The sequence below is a fragment of the Eriocheir sinensis genome, chromosome 2 (assembly GCF_024679095.1).
Source record: "Eriocheir sinensis breed Jianghai 21 chromosome 2, ASM2467909v1, whole genome shotgun sequence".
In the NCBI taxonomy this organism is placed as follows: domain Eukaryota; kingdom Metazoa; phylum Arthropoda; class Malacostraca; order Decapoda; family Varunidae; genus Eriocheir; species Eriocheir sinensis.
This window is the reverse complement of record NC_066510.1, coordinates 5554503-5579165: the sequence shown is the minus strand read 5'-3', so window position 1 is coordinate 5579165 and position 24663 is coordinate 5554503. Positions and strand designations below refer to the sequence as shown.

The window sequence follows — 24663 nt, the reverse complement described above, 5'->3', positions numbered from 1 at the left end:
CATTTATTTTTACTTGAAAGTAGGTATCCGGTCCCTGAAAGTCAAGGTCAAGACCAAGATTGCCCAATGCCCATCAAACGTAGCATCCTCGTGTGATTAGTGCATGTCATGTTCGCACAGCAGCTGTGCGAAAGTCACCGCCCGAAGGTCTGGGTCCCGAGCATAATCGTTCCCGTGAAATACCGGCTTTAGATGTATATATGGAAGAGGTCAAAATAGATAAAGAGGAGATAAAAAAAACTATTGGGGGAATTGGAAGAAGGGAAGGCTGCAGGATCAGATGGAGTTTCATGTTTTATACTTAAAGAGTGCAGAAATGAGTTAGTCGGCCCGATATATGACATCATTAGGTGTTCCATAAAAACTGGCGAGTGGAAGAGGGCAGAAGTGGTACCTATATACAAAACTGGAAAAAAGGAAGAACCCCTAAATTACAGACCGGTGTCTCTGACCAGCGTAGTGTGTAAAATATGTGAGAAATTAATAAAAGAACAATGGATGAGATTTCTAGAAGAACATAATCTAATCACAAACAATCAATATGGGTTTAGGAAAGGCTGCTCGTGTGTGACAAACTTGCTGAGCTTTTACTCAAGAGTGACAGACAAATTACAGGAAAGAGACGGATGGGTGGATTGCATTTACCTAGACTTAATGAAGGCATTTGACAAAGTTCCACATTCAAGACTGCTGTGGAAACTAGAAACTAAAAGAGGATTGAGAGGGAAAATGAAGTGCTGGATGGAAAGCTATTTAAGAGGAAGAGAGATGAGAACCGTGGTTAAGGACACTAGATCGGAATGGAGAACGGTGGAAAGTGGAGTGCCCCAGGGGTCGGTTTTAACACCAGTACTCTTCCTAGTCTATATTAATGATATGCCAGTGGGAATAAACAGCTACATGAGCCTGTTAGCAGATGATGCTAAACTGCAAAGACATGTAAGAAACAGTGAAGACTGCAAGGAGCTGCAAGAAGACCTAAACAAGATTTGGAAATGGAGTCAGAAATGGGAGATGAAATTCAACGTGAAGAAATGTCATGTTATGGAAATGGGAAAAAGTGTAGAAAGACCAAAATGGACATGTAGAATGGGAGATGGTGAAATATTAAAGAAAGTAAATGAAGAGTGAGACCTGGGAGTAATAATGCAAGATTATATGCAACCAGAAAGTCATATAAATCGGATCTTTGGTGATACATATAACATGGTGAGAAATATAGGTAAAGCATTCCACTACATGGACAAAGAAATTATGAAAAAATTAATTACTACTATGATCAGACCTAAACTAGAATACGCAGAAACAGTGTGGTCTCCACATATGAAGAAACACATAAAAAAACTAGAAAGAATACAGAGGATGGCAACAAAAATGGTTCCAGAACTGAAGGGACTGACATATGACGAGAGACTAAAGGAAATGGACTTACCAACACTAGAACAAAGAAGAGAAAGATGAGACCTAATACAAATATATAGGCTATTGAGTAAAATGGAAGAAGTGGATAACGAGAAATTGCTACTAAGAGAGGAACCTTCCAGCAGGAATACTAGAGGACATAGTAAAAAGTTGTGGAAGGGAAGATGCTCAAGAGACATAAAGAAATATAGCTTCCCACAAAGAAATATAGAGGTTTGGAACAGATTAAGTGAAGAAATAGTATCGGCAAAGTGTGTGCAAAGTTTCAAGGAAAAGTTGGATAATTATAGATACGGAGACGGGACCACATGAGCGTAAGCCCAGGCCCTGTAAAATTACAACTAGGTAAATACAACTAGGTAAATACACACACACACACACACACACAGAAGGGGAATGAGAATTTTGTGGGAAGGGAGGGGCAGAAAGGAGAGTCAGATCAGGGCTTTGGTCAGGATATGACCTGACTCAGGTCAAGGCATGACCTGACTCCCTTCTGCCCCTTCCTCCCTCCCCCCCACTCATTTCCCTTTTTGTGTGTGTGTGTCATGACATGATCTGACTCTCCCTTCTGCCCCTCCAACCCACACCCTTCTAATTTCCCCTTATGTGTGTGAAGCACACCTGGAAAAGTTGCTGGTTGCACGAGCTGCCGCCAACGCGGTGGGAAGAAAAAGGACCAGTGTGACACCAGCTTACGGACAACCGACAACTCGCTCCCGGATGGGCGTATAGACGTTTCCAGTAGCCACAACTGTTAGAGGAAAACGGCCAGTGTGACACCGCCTTAAGGCAGTGAGGCCGCTGATTGGGTGAGCGTTGGCGATGACATCATTGAACTCCCAGCGAATCACAAACGTGTTTTCAGAGCTCAGCCAACCATAAGGCTTCATCTGTGGCTTTAAAACGACTCGTTCTCTCTTCCTGTTTTCTTCCTTTTTCCAAGGTATGTATTTTGAGATAACAAGGGAGTAAAGGAGGAAAAAAAGTGAGCTCCGGGGCAGTGGCGTAGCTAGGATTTTTTCCATGGGGGGCGGGTGCCTTTTTTGGGAGGGCGCGAGTTAACTACCTCAGTGTGTGCGCAATGATCAGCCATATTGAGGGAGCTGCAGACATCTTTCCTTGAGATTCTGGCAAGGGAGTATTGCAATATTTACAACTATTTGGTCAAAGAATCAGTCAGGTGATAGGTGAAGCTATGCAAAAATGCCGCTATATTAGGCAAGAACACCCACCAGTTACTCATCCATAGATTTGCCGTGCTGGGCTGATATGATTTTCCACCAAATTTGGTGAAGAACCCACTCAATTGGCAATCCTGTGTTGTGAGAAATAGTGTTGGAACACTTTCATACGCGGGAGATTTGAGTGCGGGTGGAGCTCGCAGCGAGCGTTTAGCACCACCAGCAAATACGCCTAACGCTCGCTGCGAGCGTTTAGCAATAAAAGGGTTAAGAAATAGTAATACTTCTAGTTTCTTACACACACTTAAGTGGCTTCATCACCATACAGTTTCTACTACCAAAAACAGCTTTTAATTTCTCATAATTTGCCTTGCTATAGTTGCCATGCCATGTCCCCCCAGCAGACACAGACACAACTACTTGACCTCAAAACCCAGGAGGATGCAGCCAACACCTCTGCCTCCCCTGCCAAGCACTGCACAGCCATGCTTTTGCCACAGGACATGGAAAAGGTGCACTATAATCCAGAGATGATGGCCCTGGTGCAACGACAGTCCTGTCTCACATCCACTCAGGCAGCCACCACCACAGCTGTTTCCATTTGCCAAGATTCCATTCCCTACAGGTGGCCTGGCAGCAGCCACTGCTGCTGCTGCGGAGCCAAAGGAAAGCGTAAGTCTTGGGCCAGTCAGCGGCTACGTCCACACACTCAAGAGGATGTTGCTGTTGCGGGATGAGAATGCTGCCAAGCCACTGTTGCTGCCTCTGCTGCTTGTGTGTCCACACTGCACCCAACCATGGCAACCACTAGCCTCCCCACTAAGGCCTTTCCGGCTGGTGGTGGCACCAATGTTGAGATCAACAAGCTTGGCCAGTGCAAGCCCAAGCCACCCAATAATATTCCCAACAGCCATGTGCAGGAATCCACCACTACCACTACTGCCTAGGATGAGTCCTGCCTTACAGACTCCAAGGGCAGCAAATCCCTCAGTTTCAATGGCCTGTGAGCCAAGGGAGTGGAGCTCTGGGATCGTGATTGGCTTATTTCCCACAAGGTTATTGCATATGGTTTCATGGATTTGGATTTTGTGCCAGTTATAATGGTCCTGATCAGGTGCAAAACTTGGTGTGCCACTGCATCTCATACAGCTCCATTCTCTCCATTTCTTCACAGACCGTCTCATTTGGCCACACTCCCAACACCACAACACTACCCCAATAGAGGCCCTATCTGAAGAGCTACCCTCTGAAACAGACTGACGTAGGTCGTGCGCTTTCTATCCCTGTTGCCTGGCGGCTGCCAGGATGCGTGTCCGAAATTCAGACGCTGCACAGGTTATCGCATTTTCTTTTCTTTTAAGGTGCTGCCTGTAGCACCAGTAGGCTTTCTTGAGGGGTCTCTTTAGTGACCACAGCCCGTTAGTGGCACAGGTGAATTTCATAGTGTCTGCCATGATATTACTCTTGCTTGACCCATGCTGACCTCCAGTGCTCCTCTTGATCAAAGTCATTGAAGTTAAGGTTAATTTAAGATCTGGGCAGCATGTGGGTAATCTTCCACCACTTGGCATGGTTTGAAAAACACGTGTGTTTCGGAGGGACTTGAATCTAGGTCCACGGGCTCACCACGCCTGCACGCTGACCACTCGGCCACCGCATTCCCAGTACGTATGGTGAAAGGGAGCCTGATGTATGGTTGAGATGTTGCTGATATTGTCGCAGTGACTTTGTGTCAAACTGGTGACTGCTCCGTGAGACTGATTTGATATATGTTAACTGCATTTTTTTTTTACACAGCAAGGGAGGCAGCTCAAGGGCAATAAACAAAAAACAACAACAAAAAAAGCCCACTTGATGATGCTCCAACAAAAGAAAATAGAACGAGAGGCCAAAAGAGAAGTCAATTTTACATGGAGAGGTGTCTTGATACTCTTGTTTTGAAAGAGTTCAAGTTGTAGGCAGGAGGAAATACAGACAAAGGAAGGTTGTTCCAGAGTTTACAAGCAGAAGGGATTAAAGAATGAAGATGCTGGTCAACTTTTGTATAAGGGATTTGGACAGTATAGGGATGAGCAAGAGTAGAAAGTCATGTACAGTGGGGCTGTGGGAGAGGGGGAGACATGCAGTTAGCATAGTTTGTCAATCCAACTCCAGCTATATGGGCATGTGGCATGCTACCCAAAAGTCAACCCTGCTTAGCGGGTTGTATCTGTAAAAGATGACCCTGAGTGGAGGAGCCCAAGGGGCTGCCCAAAAAGTTTGTGGCTTGAGCAAGTTGATAGATCCAGCCAGGAGGTACTTAGGATGGGGAAGGGGGCCTGCATAGAAATTTGCCTGGAGAAACCCCTAGTGTCGTATGATGGGCAAGGCATTGTGCCCCCCACCATATTCCCCCGCTGATTGATTGATTGAATGAATTGAAACTCAATCTTGAGTGAGATAGAATTGATTAAGTTATGCAATTAAATGGAGTGTTGTTTTCAGGTGCTGCAGCAAATAGCTGGCCACGTCACTCTACGTGCTGATCAGCTAGAGGAGATCCTTCATGCTCTTAAAGACATGTCCCTGGACATCCGTGAGTCTCTACACACCTTTCTAGGGACAACTGTGCTCTCCACCATCTCCTCTGTTAAGATTTGTGTTTCAAGTCTCCTTGATAACCTTCGAAGGTACCCTCAGGTAAGTTCATGAGAGGTTATGATACTGATGATAAATGATCTGTTTTTAATCTAGTATTCTTTAGATTTTTTCTTACTCTTATGATTCACCTGCAAGCTACTTAACTCTTAGACGGTGGCAGTACTTGAAGAGTAGCTCCCCCAAAATGAATCGTCTATGTATAGTCACTGCCGACCTTAGGACCGTAGCATAAATACAGTTACGTCGCATAATGGATGTTTTAACTGTTGTCTATATATAGATTCTACTGCAATCTGTAGGTGTTGTTATATTTCTGCCATACAAAACTGAAGGTTTATACTTGTGTTTTAGTTACATTTTGAAAAGATAAATGGAGTCACTCACACCCACAGATAAAGTTGTGTCCAGGACTTGTGGCCTGGATCTAGAATGTGTTGTATTTCTTCATCAGGATGTTCCTCAATGAACGGAACATGATTGTGTCTACAAACTCCAAATATGAAATTGAAATATGATGATCAGGTTAAGAGTAGACAGAAAAGTACTGCATAACTGGGAGCAGACCGAGACATTGCTTTGAGTGTATATGTGACTGATTCTCATAATGACGTGCACAAAAAGTTGTCTCTTATAATTTTTCAGGGTCTAAAGTATTCAAACGTTACTGAATATATATAGTTTCTGCTTGGAAAAACAGGGAGTTCTATTTTGAGAACTGTCTAAATATAGTCACGCAGCAACTTTTCTGAATTTTAGACCGTCTATATATAGTTCCACCACTGTCAAGGGGTTAATGGTACAGGCAAACCTTGCTTTATGAATGTTCATGCAATGATACATTTACCATCCTTCCTCACTTAATAAATGCCAAAATTTGTTTTAACAAATTTTTTCCCACTGGTAATTTTAACCTGAACACACTCTCTGTCAGCTGATTCCCACCAACCATCCTTCCACTCCACCTGCCTGTGTCACCCTTCACCACATGTGTGTCTGTATGTGTGTGTATTTACCAAGTTGTGGTATATGGGTGTAGAGCTACACTCATACTGTCCTGTCTGTATCTACGTACAATAACCCAACTTGACTTTCAGTCCATAAATCGTCTTTGCGCTGACCACATCTTTTTCCAGACCTTACCAAGCCTCCACTACTCTTTGTGGAAAGCTGTTCTTCGTAATGTCTCTTCTACTGGCTTCCTTTTTCATCTTCCTTCCATGACCCCTTGATTCTCTAGCATCCCATGTTATTACACCACCTGACCCCAATGCTTTTATCACATCCAGACCTTCCATTATTTCTCTCACTTCTTGTGTAGTGCGGCGACGGCCTGATGAACGAGCCTCCCATAACACACTTAGCCAGTGGGGTACCTCTTTGGCCGACTCGGTAAGGAGTGGCTCTCCCGTCACGCTGGTCGTGGGTTCAATCCCAGGCAGCCGGGGAATACCTTCACTTTGTCTTGATTAATTTATCGTGTGTTTCGATACACGCAGAGGACGTGTAGGAAAATAGAAAAAGAGAAAATAAAAGCCCGGGGCATTACACTTGTACTGTAACTCATATTCATTTCAGGTAGTATATATTTTTTTCTTTTCCTTCATGTCCATTATAGCCATTGTCCCTTGAAAACACTGCCAGAAAATAACCATTCATTACTTCCACCAGTGCTGCCGCATCCTCGTACTCCTCACCATCCACATTTAACGTACTTATTCCTTCTCTGTTTTTCAGCTTGCTGTTGACATATCTATGAAATAACTTTGGCTGTTTTTTACAATTTTCTACTACATTCCTTTCATTGTTCCTCTTTTCCTCTCTTCGTATTCTAAATCTAATGTATTAATTTCTTGCTTGTTTGTACTTCACCCAAAGGTCCTGTCTTTTCCTTTTCCACCTGCTCCATGCTACATCTCTTTCCCCCTTTGCTATTTCACATCTGTTGAACCAAATTTTATTTCTAATCTCTCTTCCTTATCTCTGGCATGTGTTAATTGTTAATTTTGAGTAAAGACATCCTCTTCTCTTCCACTCCTCTAGCTCCGTAGAACTCACTCCAGTCCGCTTTTTCAGTGCTTTCTCACTTGTGCAAAGTTTGCCTTTCATCTTCCAATCCTGTGTTTTTCTCCTCTCCTCACTTCTATCATTCATCATAAACTTAATAACCATGTGATCACTTCTTCCTAGAGCACTTTTGTACGACACTTTTTCTACTATTTCGGGCACCTTTGTAAACATTAGATCCTGCCTTGATGGTTCCTCATACCCTTTAAATCTTGTGTTTTCCTTGATCCATTGTGTCAGAGTGTTGTCCATTGCCATTTTCAACAACATATTACCCCATGACCCCTCCTACCTGATGTCCACTCCTCCCAATACACCTCTTTGCAGTTGAAGTACCCCATCATGGTTAGATTACCACTCACACTTATCAGTTCCTCCACACCCACACATCATAATTTCATATTCTTCTCTACCCCAAGATCTCATTTTAGCATAGCTTTCTGTATGGCTCTCAACTTTATTGTGAATATAATTAATTTTCTGTGACAGGATCGCCGAAGTATCCACCGGTGCTTGCGTCATGTAGGGCAGAACCATCCCATTTTTGTGCAGGCTCTGGTTTCTCAACTGTTGGCTGTGCATCCATACTTTGATGGGGTTGAGCCTAGTGTTCAGGATGGAGAATATATATGCAAGGTAAGACCTGACTGAATGGCAGGAGTAATAGGTTAAGGAATTGTGTGGAAAGATATGGAAGTAAGTTATGTCCCCAGGGAAAAGAAGTGGACAATTCAGTGGTAAGTGTAAACAAATATTTTACCTTTGTGAAATAGGGCAAATGTATTTGGAAGCAGAAGGAAAAATACTGGTGCAAAATGTACTTTCTGAGTGAAATATTGTTGCATTGAATTATTGGCAGAATGCATTATTTATTAGATAAAGAGAATTATGGAATACTGTAAATAGTTTTGGGGCATGGTAGCATAAGGAGGACTGTAAAATACTGAAATGGTTTGGACACATGGCAGCAGTAGGCAGATACTGCTAAAACAATTTATGTCTCAAATTACTGTGCTGTGCACTGGACAGGTTTAAAGATGACAAGTGATTTTGTTGACAAATTTGTGAATAGTTGTTATTCAGATAAACCAAATTTGCTCTATAGTTTCCTGCATCTAATGCTGTTGTAGTAGATACTTGTTGCTCTAAGTGACATCTGCAAGGTAATGGAATTCTGCAGGCCTGTCTGTAAATGACGTCTTTCTATTATTTATTTTGTTTTCTAAAAAGTGACAGACAACTCTCCCAAAAGCAGGGTTGTTGATTTTTTTTATTTAAAAAAAAATCAGATTTTTTTATTCCAATCAATTTTTTTAATTTTTTTATTAATGAAAATAATTAAAAGAATGTAAAGCTCTGTATTCTCTACATTAGTTTCAAACACATTTTGGAGAGTTATTGTATCATATTCTATTACCATAAGTAACCTGGCTGGCTGTTTGAGCCAGTCCTATGACTGACCAGCCACAGCCAGCCAGCCACTGGCCAGCACCACACCACAATTCTCTGTAGTCTCTTAACAGTATAATCAGATCATGTCATGTTTTGGACATGTCCTTACTGAATGCATGAAGAAGGATGGTAGCAGGTTCAAATGAAAGTATCAGAAAAGGCTGTGGATGATCCATGTATGTATTTGAAGTGATTCTTTGTAAAATAGGGGTATATATTTCAAATATTTCCTTTACTACAACTTCTCTGAGATGATGCTAGGGAGGGAGGAGAATGAAGTGAAGTGTAGAGTGAATGACAAAGTTCAGGAGAGGGGCAAGGTAGACTGGAGCCAGAGGATGAGGGTAAAGAGTTCACTAGAATGGTACAAGTTGAAAGCCAAACCCAAGTGTGAAGCTTTCTACGATGGTAGCCTGGGGAGTGTGCTGTTCTTTAACCCATTTGTGGTTACCTGTGTTACAATGTGTGTACTCCCCCTGATCACGAAAAATGGAAAACAAATTTTTTGGCCTACCAAAAATATCTCCACATAAAGAAAATAACAAGGAAATTTCCTTCTTACCTTTTTTAAATGCTCCGCCGGCATTTAACTGGCACCTGTGGCGCGGCGCTGCCAGACGTAATCTCACCACTGAGATATTATTTTCAACTCTTCCTGTAACAATTGTTTTTCTTTTGCACAACACTACATTCTTATGATATTGTATCACTATAAGAATGCAACTATTCTCAAAATAGTAATTATGAACAGGAAACATAAAAAGGAAATGTGGCATAACAATTGTTTCCTTTTGTACAACACTACATTCTCATGATAGTGTATGACTAGGCAATAAGAACACAATTTGTCTCAAAATAGGCTAGTAATTCTGAACAGGAAACATAAAAAGGAAATGTGGCATAACACGTGACCTACAGGATCGGTGGGAAGGCGTCTGTCTGGCTGGAGTGAGACCACGGGCGGGTGGGTGAGTCACTCTTGGACGAGACGTATTGCTTTCATCTTTGCTTGTTGAACTCCGACATCATGCCATCTTCGTTCTGCCACCACGTGGTGGATATAAACAACTAGAGGTGGAAGGAGGTGGAGAAGATAGTTGAGTAGGTGATGGTCTAGAGCAGGGGTATTCAATTAAAAGTCACTGAGGTCCAGTTCTTAAAATTTCCCCCAAGTAAAAGGTCCGAACGGAAGTCCAGCTTGTGTCTTATAGCCGTTCCCTATGTCGACATTTTCATATGGATTCAACAGTATTTATTGTCTATTTTCAATGCAGGAAATGTTTAACAGAGTGCACAGCTAGCTCTTTTGCCCTAAATAAAAGTAGTCCCAGGCAAATAAATTTAAGGCCTTTATTTCAGATTAAAGAAAACAGAAATCTCAGAATAAAATAAATTGCGAGCAGAGCCAAAAAACCCTTTTTTCTCTCAAATTAATGAGGTCCCAGCCTAAAGAATTAAAGGCCTACACTTCAAGTAAAACAGTCAACATCATCAGGAGAAAATGAATAAAAAGTGGCTCTTTTAGGAAAAAGAATATGTGCAAACATAGCATTGATTAAAGTTTTATTTTTTTTCTTGAAGATGTCCCAGCCTAAAAATTGAAAGCCTACTATTCAAGTTAAAAAAAAAAGTCAACATCTTCAGAAAACAATAAATAAAAAGTGGCTTCTTTAGGAAAAACATGTGCAAACAAAGTATTGACTAAAGATTTTTCTCATCTGTCTCTTCCTCTCTGCTGTGGTGCACTGAGAGCGCAAGGTCAAGGCAGCACGCTCGAACGCTCTCCACCCCCGCTCTCACCCCCACCCCCACACTATACACTGCCCGCGTGTCGCCTGCTGGCTGCCACCGTCCACCACCTCGTCACCATGGTGAAAGGTGCATGCCACCCAGATACCCACCACGCCCTTTGGTCATACCTGCCACCCTGCATATTAGCTTGACCTTCCTACTGCAGGAAATTGAGAGTGTTCACGCTCTCACTGGCCTGTTGACACCCGCCAGCGTTGCACGGCGCCCCGCCACCGGCCACACCCTCCCTCCCCGCTGTCACCCGGCCGCAGATTGGTCACGGGTCCGGACAGAACCATCGCTCGGTCCGGATCCGGACCGGGGTCCGCCATTTGGTGATGCCTGGTCTAGAGCATATGTTTGAGGAGTAGTCAGCTGTTGTTGTGTCTGTTAGATATTATTCAGATCCACTTGCTGATTGGCTTTCTTCAATTTTTTGAAAAACATAATCTTCATCTTTATCACTATCATCTATTGTAGATTCACTGTCAGTATCACCCTCCTCTTCATTGAAATGAAGCTGAATTTGCTCATCAGTGAGAGCGCCGAGTCGACATCTATGTGCCATACTGTATCAGCATGCTCTGAACCAATAAAACTGCTGCGCATAAAGTCATCACTTGAGAAAAGATGCCTGACACTTCAGTAAACGTAATTATAAACCGTTAAAGATATTTCATTCACGTGTAAAAAAAATAATAATAAAACGTCATATGACGTGGTTGACCAGAGGGAGTAACAACATTAACACGTCAGGTGACGTGGTTGACCACGAATGGGCTAAGGCCAGGACCAAATCCTTAGAGGTGAATAGTAGGACATATAGGTGGGGGGGGGGGACAGTTGCCTGTGCTACCAATTGACTGGTACCAACCAAAAAGATGGGGGCATATACTACAGCTGAGTGTGGCCACAGTGGCTGTGGCACTGGCCCTGGACCCATTGCATGGTGGGAAGAACCATTCACCCTAGGACAGGGTCAGCGTGACATCCGGGTTACCACAGTTTACCTTCCCCAGGTTTCTCCAGGTACCCATTTATTGACCAGCCTGAAAGGGAGGATGAGCAGCTGGGTGAGCGGCAGGCTGACTGCCCAGGTCGGGATTCGAACCCAGGGCGTGGGTTCGTAGCAAGGCATGCTAACCACTAGACCATGGAGGCATAAAAAATAGAAAGATCTAAAGGATGAGAAATTTGCTATATGAGGACAGATTTAAGCATCTAATGCAGCTGATGTCAACAAGATGAGATAACAGTTACAACAAGCAAATGAACTGAAGTTGCTAACCCATGGCTGCACTGCACACATTCTATATGTATTGGCTCATGGTTTGGAAATTGGCAACATAAAAGAACATGTGGTTTATGTTGTAAAATACTTTTGAAACCAACACTCTGCCTCAGCAAGATACTGTCAGAAAGACGGTCAGTGTCTTGTTCTGTTTTAGGACACTGGACGGACCATGTATGGCTGACAGAAATATATAATGAACTAACCAGCTCAGGTAAAAATTTTATTGATGACAGGGAAAATATTGATATCAAAGTTAAATAGTGTTTTCTTTGTTTATTTCTCTCATTCTATGTTGTTGCTCAGCAATAAGATCAAGATTTAAATCAAGAACATTAAAAAAAAAAATATATATATTTTGATTTAAATCAATGATTTAAAAAAAAGTAATTTGATTTAAATCTTGATTTAAATCAACTTGATTTAAATCAAACAACCCTGTCCAAAAGTAGTTCCATGGTATTAGTGCCTTTATGAAGGAGGAAAGTAGGTTCTCAAAATTTTATTTGAACCGGATGCAACCTTCCAGATGACAATATCTCCTTTTCAGTAACACTTATACATGGGACGGCAGGTTATTGGGCATCTACTGTAGTAACAACAGTAATAATAATAATAGGCTTTATGATGCTGACATGGGTGTCACTGTATATTGTACTGAGGCTCCATGACGCTGACATGGGCATCACTATACTGAATGGGATTAAGTTTTCCACATCTCCCACTCATTCATCAGTAATCATCAATACTATTTTGAAGCATAGGCAACCGGAGCTCAGGAGTTATCCTTAAATTTTATTTGTCACTGGTGGTGCCCCTAGTACAGGCAGCATTCCCTCAAAGCAGTACACAGAAAAATGAGGTAATCCAAGGACTCAGGACTTTACCATACAGAGAAAGACTAAAGCACTTTAACTTGCATTCTCTGGAAAGAGACTCCATGGAGATTTCATCGAGTTATTTAAATTCAAATAAAGTACCTTTATCAAAAACTGATGAGAGAACACATGAGAGTAAAGTTGGATAAATTCAAGTTCATAATAGAAACAGGCAGGAAATGGTTCTTAAATAGGGCGTTGGATGAGTGGAACAAACTGAGCAGGTGTGCAGTTGAGGCAAACACAGTTGAAAACTTTATTTGGAGGTCATATGCATATATGGATGGAAAGGACATTTGTTGTACAACCCTTCTCCAGGAGCTGCCATGTGTGGGCCGTCTGGTCTCTTTTAGTTTCCTTCTATCCTTGTGTATCATTAAATTCCCATCTTTTTGCAAGTTTCTTCTGTATCTAAGAGATCTGTTCATCCTTTAGATAGATTAGATAGATTGGGTCCCAAGCTTGGGGAAATTAGGCAGGAGTGATTGTTACCTGTAATTTTCAGCTGATCTTGGTGTTGAATGCCGCAGTGCAGTGTCCCACCATCCTGCCTCTCCTGGAGCAACACACCATCCGCCACTATGCGTACCTGAGGGACACCATGCCTCAACTGGTGCCAGTTCTTAAGGTGAGATATTTTGGAGCAACTCAGGGATTGCAGAGTTCCATATGCTTTGCTGACTCATAGACACACATACCTGTTCTGTCAAACTCCCTAATAACATTTTTTTCACTCATTTATCAGTTTTGCTAGTAAGGTGGAACTTCTTTGTTTTCTCCTTCCTCCTTTACATGACTTACTTTCACAACGGAAGCATCAAGACACCTCTTGAACTAAATTTGTTTCCTTTTATTATGGAACATTGTATTGCTGGAATTTAATTTGCTCCTTGTACTTTCTCCTGCACTTCTTAAGAAGAGGAAGAACCTTATTTCCTGTCATTTAAGATGCACTGGCATTTAGGACACATCAGTAATTTGGCAAGGAATATTTATGAAAAGCTAAATATGAGTTATCAGGTTTTCTTAGACCTATCCCTCAATCCTCTTTTGATATGACACACTTTCGCACTCTGCAGCACCCTCCATAGTTTCGCGCTTGCTTTGTTCCAAGGGTATAGTACTAAACTCGAGGATCGTGAAACTCTGGGTATTGAAAACACTGAAAACACGCTTATTTGTTCCAACCCGTAGAGACGTTGACATTTTTTTTTTTCACTTTACTCCCTTGTTATCTCAAAATATGTATACCTTGGAAAAAGAAAGAAAATGGGAAGAGAGAACGGGTCATTTTGAAGATGCAGTTGAAGGCGGCTGCCTTACAGCTGGCTGACAGTTCTGAAAACACGCTTGTGATTCGCTGTGAGTCCGATGATATCATCACCAGCGCTCACCCAATCAGCAGGCTCATTGCCAAAAGGCAGTGTCGCACTGGCCATTTTCCTCCAACGATATGGAATACGGGCAATGCCCGTTCTCCCAACCGGGAGTGAGTAGTGGTTTTTTTTTTTTTTTTTTTTTTTTTACATTGCTGCCTATTGCGCCGATAGGCTTCCTCCCGGTGGATCCTGATGGTCGGTCCAAGGCTTCATTCCGGTGGCTCCTGATGGAAGGCCCAGCCCGTTCTGGCGCAGGCGAGTGTTTATAGTGGCGCCATCTTGCATTGGCTCATGCTGCCCTCCCAGAGCTCATTTTTGATCCTTGAATCTAGAGTCCGGGTTGATAGGTGGTCTTCTGGACAGCATGTGGGTAGTTTTAAGCCACTCGGCGGCGGCTGAAAAATCCCAGCTTGGTGGCACCGGGCGGGGATTGAACTCGCGTCCTCCTGAACACGAGGCCGTTACTTTGACGACTCAGCCACCGCCTCCCCTCTCGGGGGGGCCTTTTTCCTCCCACCGCATTAGCGGTAGGGGCAACTGGCAATTCCAACTTTTCTGGGAGTGTGTCACACATGGCCAAAGTTGGTTGCCCATATCCACATCCACAACGTAAATAAAGCATTTGCCCTGTATTGACATGGCGTCTGCTGAAGTAAGGGCGTTCACAGCTTGTGCTTCGTTATCCAAGTTATGGACCTGTTGGTGCAGTTGGTGCAGTTAACCCTTTCTATATGGCGACGCCGACATCGGCGTCCTGAAGCGCCCAGTACAATATACAGGACGCTGACGTCGGCGTCCTGACGGCAAAGCCTATGTTGGCGTCTTTATTACATTTAGATTTAGATTTGATCCCGTACTCTAACTCTGACTCTACCTAGACACTCCGTGTATGAAACGGTGTCTTATTTGACTTTCAATGATATTATAGTGTAATAACATAAGTGTGTCTTATGCACATTTGTACTTGACAGTAACAATCAATTCTAACAAAAAATAATGAGAAAGAAATGATATATGTGTATGTGTGGAGTTGTTGAGTTCCTCTTCCTTTGAGTTGCCAAGTGGCTGGGTAGTGAGCACTTATCTCACCACCCCCTCAGCTCAAGGACGCGGCCTCCCTTCCCTGCCCCTCCCCCCGCTGTCTCTGTTCTTTTTCATTCTTCCTTCCTTCCTTCCACCTCCCCCCTCCAGGGTGTGTGTGTGTGTGTGTGTGTGTGTGTGTGTGAGAGAGAGAGAGAGAGAGAGAGAGAGAGAGAGAGAGAGAGAGAGAGAGAGAGAGAGAGAGAGAGAGAGAGAGAGAGAGAGAGAGAGAGAGAGAGAGAGAGAGAGAGAGAGAGAGAGAGAGAGAGAGAGAGAGAGAGAGAGAGAGAGAGAGAGAGAGAGAGAGAGAGAGAGAGAGAGAGAGAGAGAGAGAGAGAGAGAGAGAGAGAGAGAGAGAGAGAGAGAGAGAGAGAGAGAGAGAGAGAGAGAGAGAGAGAGAGAGAGAGAGAGAGAGAGAGAGAGAGAGAGAGAGAGAGAGAGAGAGAGAGAGAGAGAGAGAGAGAGAGAGAGAGAGAGAGAGAGAGAGAGAGAGAGAGAGAGAGAGAGAGAGAGAGAGAGAGAGAGAGAGAGAGAGAGAGAGAGAGAGAGAGAGAGAGAGAGAGAGAGAGAGAGAGAGAGAGAGAGAGAGAGAGAGAGAGAGAGAGAGAGAGAGAGAGAGAGGTGTGTGTTCTCCCTCACCCCCTCTCCTCTATCTCTCTCCGTATCCCTCCGTATCCCTTCGTGTATTTACCTAGTTGTGACATACGGGAAAAGAGCTACGCTCGCGCTGTCCCGTCTCCATATCCTCTCTTATCCAACTTTTCTTTTAAATCATGAATGTTTCTTGCACAAACCACCACCTCCTACAGTCCATTCCATAGCTCAATGCTTCTGTTTGGGAAGCTAAACTTTTTCACATCTCGCCTGAACGTGGTCGCCCTCAACTTCTTTTTATGTCCTCTTGTTTCTCTCTTGTTCCACACATACAGGTCCTCTCTGTCCAGATTCTCCACCCCACTCGCCATCCTGTACACTGCTATCAGGTCTCCTCTCTCTCTTCTTCTCTCCAGGGTTGTGAGCTCCATGCTATTGAGTCTCTCCTCATACGTCTGATCCCTAAGTTCCGGTACCATCTTAGTTGCCACTCTCTGCACTCTTTCCAGTTTCTTATATTCTTCTTTTCGTGAGGAGACCAGACCACTGCTGCATACTCCAACCTTGGCCTTATCATTGTAACTATTATTTTCTTCATCATCTCCTCGTCCAAACACACAAATGCTGTCCTGATGTTCTTCAGCAAATTCATAGTTTGTTCCGTTATCCTGTTGATGTGTTTGTCCGGTGACATGTTCTCTGAGGTAGTCACTCCCAAATCTTTTTCTTCCATTCCTCTGCATGTTATCTCACTTCCCATCTTATAATCATATTCACATCTACTGCTCCTACCAAACTCTTTTTTTTTTTACATTTGCCAAGGTTGAACTCTATCTGCCATGTACCACTCCACTCCCATATTTTATCCAGGTCCCTCTGCAATGCCTCACAGTCCTTCACATCATTCACTCGTCTCAATAGCTTTGCATCATCTGCAAACAAACTCACATAGCTGGTCACTCCATCCACCATATCATTTATATAAACAGCAAACATTATTGGCGCCAACACCGAACCTTGTGGGACCCCACTCGTCACAGGGCACCAGTTGGAAACCCTGTCCCTAATTAATGTCTTCATTTCCCTGTTAGTTAGGAAGTCCTCCAGCCACTGAATCAGTCAGCACTCACTCCACCCCTATTTTTAATTTTCCAAATTAGTCTTCTGTGCGGTACTTTGTCAAATGCCTTTTTCAAATCCAGGTACACTCCATCCCCCTAGTCTTCGCTCTCTTGTAATAAATCTGTCACCCTTGAGTAGTAACATGACAAGTTGGTGACACAAGATCTCCTTCTTCTGAATCCAAACTGGCAATCCGAGATAATTTTCTCCCTTTCTAAAAAATCCGTCCACCTGTTTTTAATCAGCCCCTCGCATATCTTCGCAACCACACTAGTGAGTGATACCGGTCTGTAATTTAATGGGTCCTCTCTCTTTCCTCCTTTATAAATTGGTACTATGTTTGCTCTCTATCAATCTTGTGGTACTCTTCCTTTCCTCAGGGAGGCGTTCATTATGGAGTGCAGTTTCTCTGCAAGTTGCTCACTACATTCTTTCAAGATCCACCCTGATACTCCATCCAGCCCCGTCGCTTTTCTTACATCCAGCTTGTTCAAGCTTTCCTTGACCTCCTGCACCGTTAAGTGTATCTCCTGCATAACCCTTCCTCTTTCCTGGCCTGGTGGTTGTACAAATTCATCTTCTTTTGTGAAAACTCTATGGAAGCTGTTGTTCATCACTTCTGCCATCTCTGCTGGGTCCTCATATGTAGTTCCATCCATTTTCAGTTTATTGATTGTTTCTTTATTCTTTACTTTGCCGTTCACATGACATGTATATAGAATAGTTTAGGTTGGTCCTTGCACTTGTCTATTATATCTTTTTCATATATCCATTTTTCTTCTCTTCTAATTTTTGTATATTCGTTCCTTGCTTGTTTGAAATTGTTCCACGAGTTGATTCTTCTTCATCTTCTCCATCCCTTCCAAGCTTCCTCCTTTCTCTCTCTAGCCGCCTCACATCTTTTGTTAAACCATTCCTTTTTACCAACATCCTTTTGGGTTATCTTTGGGACATATCCATTCTTGGCTTCCTTGTATAGCTTTTGAAACTCTTTCCATTTGTCTTGTGTACTCTTGGGTTTGTACAGGCCACTCCAATTTTCATTTTCAAAAAAAGTTCTCATATTAACAAAGTTTGCCTTAGAGTAATTATTTCTCCCTATTTTGTGATCCTCTTTTCGGTCAATTGTTATCTTTTCTTTTACTTCAAATTCCACAACCGCATGGTCACTCTTTGCTATTGGGCAATCTATTTTAATATTTTCTGTTACTTCCGGTTCCTTGCTAAAAAACAGGTCAAGTCTTGATGCCTCGCCTTCTTTCCTGAACCTAGAATGTTCTTTAATTCATTGAGTCAGCACATGTTCCATTGCTAGTTGCAGGAGTCTTCCTCTCCACGACTCTTCTGTTCCCTGTGTCTGCCAGTCCTCCCATTATACCTCCTTGCAATTAAAATCACCCATCAAAATTATTCTTTCACCCTCTCTCAACATTCCATCCAGGCAACTCACCGTGTTTATTATCATTTGTTCATATTCTCGGACCTTCCATGCATTGGTTCTTGGTGGCACATACCCAACTACATACTGCCTCCTTCTTCCTTCAGCACCCACAATTTTCACTTTCAGTACCTCTGCCAAGCCTTCACCCTCACTCACCTCTTCCACCCTAATGCCTTTCCTTACCATCAACATCACACCTCCTCCCTGTTTTCTCTTTCTGTCTCTCCTCCATATATTGTATGCACCTTCTATAATCCCCACCACCTTAATTGAGTCACACAACTTAGTTTCTGTCAGCCCCACAATATCAGGTTCTCTGTCTCTCAAATAGTCATTAAACTCTATCAGCGATGACACTATTCCATTAATATTCGTATAAGACACTTTCCATCCTTCCTCCTTTTCTGTTAGATTTTTTCTCTCCTTCCTCTCGTCACCATGAACCACTTCCTCACTTTCATATCCATTACTCTCCAAAAAAACTCCTGTTCTCCTTCCAATCTCATTCATTCATTCATTTCATCGACGCCTGCTCCTAGAGGCTCCCACCAGGGGATGGCCACAGCAGAAGAGCTTCCAACTTTCTCTATCCAGACACTCCCACCTTGCCTGCTCAAAGTTTCTCAAAGATCTTTCCCCCCTCTCCCTAATGTACTCTTGCACCCTATCCCTCCATTTCACTGGAGGTCGTCCTCTAGCATTCTCTCCCTCTATCTCACTCACATACACCCCTCTGGTCATCTTACTCTCCTCCATTCGCTCCGTGTGGCCAAACCACTTTAAAGTCTGTTGCTTCACTTCTTCCACCACTCCACACTTCTTCCCTTTGACACATTCCAAAATGCTCGTACACACTTTCATTACTCATTCCATCCATTCTACTCACACCACAAGCACTCCTCAAATAACTCATTTTCACTGCCTGCACTCTTGACCTCTGACTTTCATTCCAGGCCCCCGTTTCACTTGCATATGTGAGGGTTGGTACTATTATTGTATTTCTCAAATCCCTCTTTACCTCCATGCTCACACTTCTGCCATTCATGATTCGTCCCAAAGACCCTACCACCCTTCTTCCTTGCAATGCCCTTTCTCTTATCTCTCCCTCCATACCACCATGCTTACACATAACTGATCCAAGGTACTTAAACTCATTGACCTCCTCCATTTCTTTGCCATTCAAAATTATTTTGCATTCTTTTTCACATTCAATTCCCATTCTATATGGGCATACAAAATCTACAACCTCACTTCTACTTCACTCACAAACCATCACTTTACTTTTGTTGACATTTACTTTCAGCTTTCTCCTATTACACACTATCAAAAACACTGACCAAATTTTGTAGGTCATTTTCATTTTCTGCAATGAGCACCGTGTCATCAGCAAACAGTATCGAATTCAGTACCCACTTCCTTCCCTCATCGAACAGTCTTACTCCAACTTCTCCAACTTTGCCCTTAATTTCTCTAATAACATCATCCATATAAATATTGAATAACCATTGTGACATGACGCACCCTTGTCTTAAGCCCACTTTTATCTCAAAATGTTCGCTTGTTTCTTCAGTAATTTTGACACATGCAGATGCATCCTCATAGAAAGACTTTATTGCACTAAGCAGTTTTCCTCCTACACCATAAATCTTTAAAACATCCCACAATGCAACCCAATTGACTCTGTCATAAGCTTTTTCCAAATCCATGAAGGCAGCGTATAGTTTCTTTCCTTTTGCTATTATTTTTTCTACTACCATCCTGAAGGAAAATATCTGATCCACACATCCCCTTCCCTTCCTGAAGCCTCCTTGTTCTTCACTGATTTTCTCTTCTGTAAGTCTTTGCACCCACTCTATTATGACTTTTCCATACACCTTTCCGGGTATACTCAGGAGACTTATACCTCTATAGCTCCCACATTCCCCTCTCCTGCCCTTCCCCTTGTAAACTGGGACAGTGATGGCTTTCGTCCAGTGCTGGCACCCCCCCCCCCTCCCCCCCCTCCCATGCTACTTCACATATCTTGACCATCCATTTAATGACTACATCTCCTCCACACTTCAACATTTCTGCTGTGATTCCATCAGTTCCTGCTGCCTTTCCATTTTTAATCTTTTTATTGCCTGATTTACTTCTTCATATGTTATACTTCTTTCTTTATATACTCCTCCTCTACCTCTACTCAAAACTGGTGCTGTTACAGCTGCTGGATGTCCATCCTCAAAATTCATTAAGTTTTTGAAATATTCTCTCCATCTCTCTTTCACAGCTTCCCCGTCTTTCAACATCTTTTCATTCTCATCTATAACTTCATTTATTTTACTTGAGGAGATATTTTCTGCATTTCTTTAATATTTTCTTCTTTCCAATATGATTTCCTGTTCCCTTTATATTTTTCACTTAGTCTTTTTCCAAAGTCTTCATCAACTCTCTTCTTACTTTCTTTTATTGCTTGTTTTAATTTAATTTTGCATTCTCTATATTTCTTTTTCCTTTCCCTTTTTACTTGTTCACCACATTTCTTTCTTGAGTTTTCTTAAAAAGTTCCCTTTTCTCTTTTACTATCCTTATCTCTTCTGTCCACCATGAATTTCCTTTTCTTTTTCCATCTCTCACCACTTTCATCCCTTACACTTTCTTTGTTGTAGTTACTATTATTTCTTTAAGTGTTCCAAAAACTTTTTCAATATTTGTATTATCTTTTACACTTTTCCATTTTTCACTTAAGGCCTCTGCCATTTCACAGTTATTCTCATCTTTTATTTCTTTTTTTTCTGTAACTTTTCTATTTTCAGTATTTCCTTTTTTACTTCACCTTTCTTTTCAAACACCCACTTTTCTTTCAGTTTTAACTTAGCCAACACTGCAAGATGGTCAGATCCATCGAACATTCCTCTTACTACCTTTGCGTCACAAATTTCTTTTCTAAGCCTTTCATCTACTGCCACATAATCAGTCAATCCTTTTTGCTCATTATCTTCTCTCCTCCTCCATGTGTATCGGTGGATATTCTTGTGCTGAAAGAAGGTGTTTGCTAGGAACATTCCCCTCTCAGCACAGACATCCACCAGGCACTCTCCATTTTCATTCTTCCCAGGTATCCCCCATTTTCCCACCACATCCATCACACATTCACCACCCACTTTAGCATTCATATCTCCCATCATAAGTTTCCTTTCTTTCTCAAAACTCTTCAAACATGCATTCACTTCCTCCCAAAAAGCTTCCCTTTCTCTCAGTCCTTTTTTACTTTTCACATTTACTGGTGCATGAATACACACCCATGTATACTTTTCTAAACCTACTTTTCCTTTCACCCACACAATTCTTGATCCCTTCCAACCATAATCAGTCACACCATTCCACACTCTTTCAGACATCACAATAGCACATCCTTCCTTACTCCTGCCTCTATACTTCTCATCTATCCCCGTCCATACAATCCCCCCAGGCACACCCTCCCACGTACTCTCTACCATCACGTACACCAGTTCCTCGAATATGTGTTTCACTCACTCCCAACACATCCACATCCACCTATGCCAGCATGAACAAGTGTGCTGGTCTGGCCAAAAGAGGCACCCCTTCCCAACATCATATCTCCACCATGCTGTAACTGAGGGACTTCTTGTTTGCCTCATCTTGTAGAGGAAAGATTAGTGGTGAAAAAGTACTATGAACTTTTTTTGTTTTTGTCTGAAATTACCACCCCAGACATTGATGAAAAACACCTATTTTGCCAAAACTTATCAACATGGCACAAACTCTGAAATCTGCAAATGCCTGCTACCCACTGTGTATGGGTTAAACCCACTGTACCTAGTATCTTCTATATCACTTCCACATGTTGACCTCGAGCATTGGCTCAGAACTAGCACTTGGAGAAGCTGTGGTAACCATCTTTCTGGTGATAAAGGGCACTGTCCACTCTGAAAGTCATGTGAATGTTTGGCTGTCAACATTTAGACTAATTTAAATCTCTCCTGAGTCTCCTGCTTCTATCACTGCTGCTTGGTGCATTTGACTCCTCGTTTGATTCTTTATTATTTTTATTTTTTTAAATTTTTGTCAGCCTTAAATTCAGACTATTGGTATTTTCGGATGACCTGTGTTCAGACTATTGGACTTTTACTGTACTTGGATTTTTCAAAATTCTTTTGTAAGTAAATTAAAATGTTATTGAAAAAAAATAATAATGAGTTTGGGTAGTAAAGTATCGTATGGGCAGTTAAAATAAATGATGCTCAAACAGTGCAGCATACATTTTTTTTTTTTAAAGAGCAAAAAACAAATGATTTAAAATTTAGAAATAACAAAATCATAGTACTGCTATGCACAGCAGGTATATGAATCAAGACAATAGGTGCTAATTGAAGCCATGGCAACCTGTTGACTTAGAAGACTGAAAAGAGGAAAAAAAACTTGAGGGGGTTTGAGGATGCTGCACTCCTCATCCATATAGGTCTTGAATTATGATGTACATCTTAGTATCACATTAGCATAGTCATGAATAATCCCACATATATCACTAAAATCTTAGGCAGGGCAAAGAAGGAAAAATATTTAATTTTACATAATTTGTTAAAAGTACCAAGAAAATTCCTCTTCACTTCATTTGCCATATCAGTGCCACTTTTTTACACCCTAGACCATATGGAAATGTATTTATCATGTTTTTTTGTTTGTTTTGTTTTCCAGCTTGGTGAGGACTGGCAGCCATCAAGAGGAATAGTGTCAACAAATACATTACGTTTCCTGAGAGAGTCTATGGAAAGAGTCACTTCAGTGGACCAATCTTCAACAAAGATGCGCATGACTATCTACCAGACAGTTTATTCTGACTTAGTCAAGCTTGCAGACATTGATCCAGCTCTCTCCCCAGCTGCCCATTTTGCTGCATTGTACACACAGTGCATGCTGTTGTTCACTAAAATATTGTCGACCAGGAATTGGCTCACCCCATCTTCCCTGTCACTGCAACAAAGTGGGGCTCTCAAGAGTAATGTGGATCAGCTCTTGAAACACACATTTCGACTCCGTCATGCCTTTACAAATCTGAGTCCTGCTGAAGAGGCCAGCATCAGAAATCTTAGAGTACGCACACTTGCTCTGCAGTTGGTGTATGTGGTTCATGGGTCAACAGGCTCAGCTCTTGGCCTCTGTGATAACTTTCTAGAGCACACAGAAGCACTTCATAGATACCTCACTGACGAAAAATTGAATGCAGACTCATTTTTGGAGGCAGTGTTTGCAGAACTGAGTCAGTTAGAGGAGCCACGCCCAGGAGCTGTTGCCCGGATACTGCAGCCACTTCTGCTTACTCATCCTGTCCCTGCACTGGCTCCCATTGCCAACCCAGCCCAGGTCCACATGTGTTCAGCAGAGATCATTGAACCACAGCCAGACAGTGAAACTATTCACAAACTCAGTGCAGGGTTAGTAGTGGGTGTACATCTTGATTCAGAAATATCACACATTCCAGACCCATCAACTCTGCGAATACGTTTAGCTTACCCGGACCATTCTACTCACCTGATAGTTCCTCCCAGAAGCCACCTTCGCCTAGTGTCTCCTGGAACCTACCGTCTGCTCACCACAGTCTTGATCTCTGCTCCAGTGTCATGGTCAGAGGCATGTCATGTAGGGTTGTCACTGGTGCTGGATCTGAGTGACCAAGAGGTCCTGGCTGCTCGGAGACATTCAGTTGCTAAAGCAGATGATTCTGCCACAATTATACAGCTTGTCAAACCCGTGAAAGTTTTAGTTTGGCCAAAATCTATTCGAAAAGGTGTTTAAGTTTTAGAATTTATTTTGAAAATTTTTGCAGACACAGTATGTATATCTTCTGCAATCTCTGGTTTATGAAAATACAGTTGATCATTAATATATGTGGGGAATACATGACAGAAACTCTGTGTATATTAAGTGTCCATGCATTTATACCACCCCACATAAAATTATCCCAGAAACCAATATGTGGCCATACAGAATTTAAAAATGCTGAACTGGTGAATGTTGTGTACAGATATATACAGTTTAATGGCCATAAAATTAGTCTGCAAAGGGATAGAATACATTATATTGCACATGATATTGTAAATGGGGTAGGCGTTGGCTGAGTGGTAGCGTGCTGGGCCCACATTCACCATGTGATGGACGACGCGAGTTCGAATCTCCACGCTACCACCTCAGATTTTTCAATCACCGCCAGCCAGTGGGTGTCACCACTGACTGTCTTTGGGCCCACGAAGCTTGAACTACTGTTTCAATTATCGTACATTACCAGTGTTTTTCTGGGAATTTTAACAATTACACTTCAATACAA

The 24663-nt window shown here is 42.3% G+C and overlaps 1 protein-coding gene across 1 annotated transcript in view; it reads left to right on the top strand.

Annotated features, from left to right (window-relative positions):
- Window positions 1–5038, top strand: part of LOC126998790 (integrator complex subunit 4-like) — a 95793-nt gene extending 90755 nt beyond the window's left edge. The window contains exon 11 of the mRNA XM_050860834.1: window positions 3781–5038. Coding sequence (XP_050716791.1) covers window positions 3781–3828 — 48 coding nt within the window. The 3' untranslated portion in view covers window positions 3829–5038. The remainder of the gene's footprint in view (window positions 1–3780) is intronic.
- Window positions 5039–24663: the final 19625 nt, after the last annotated feature.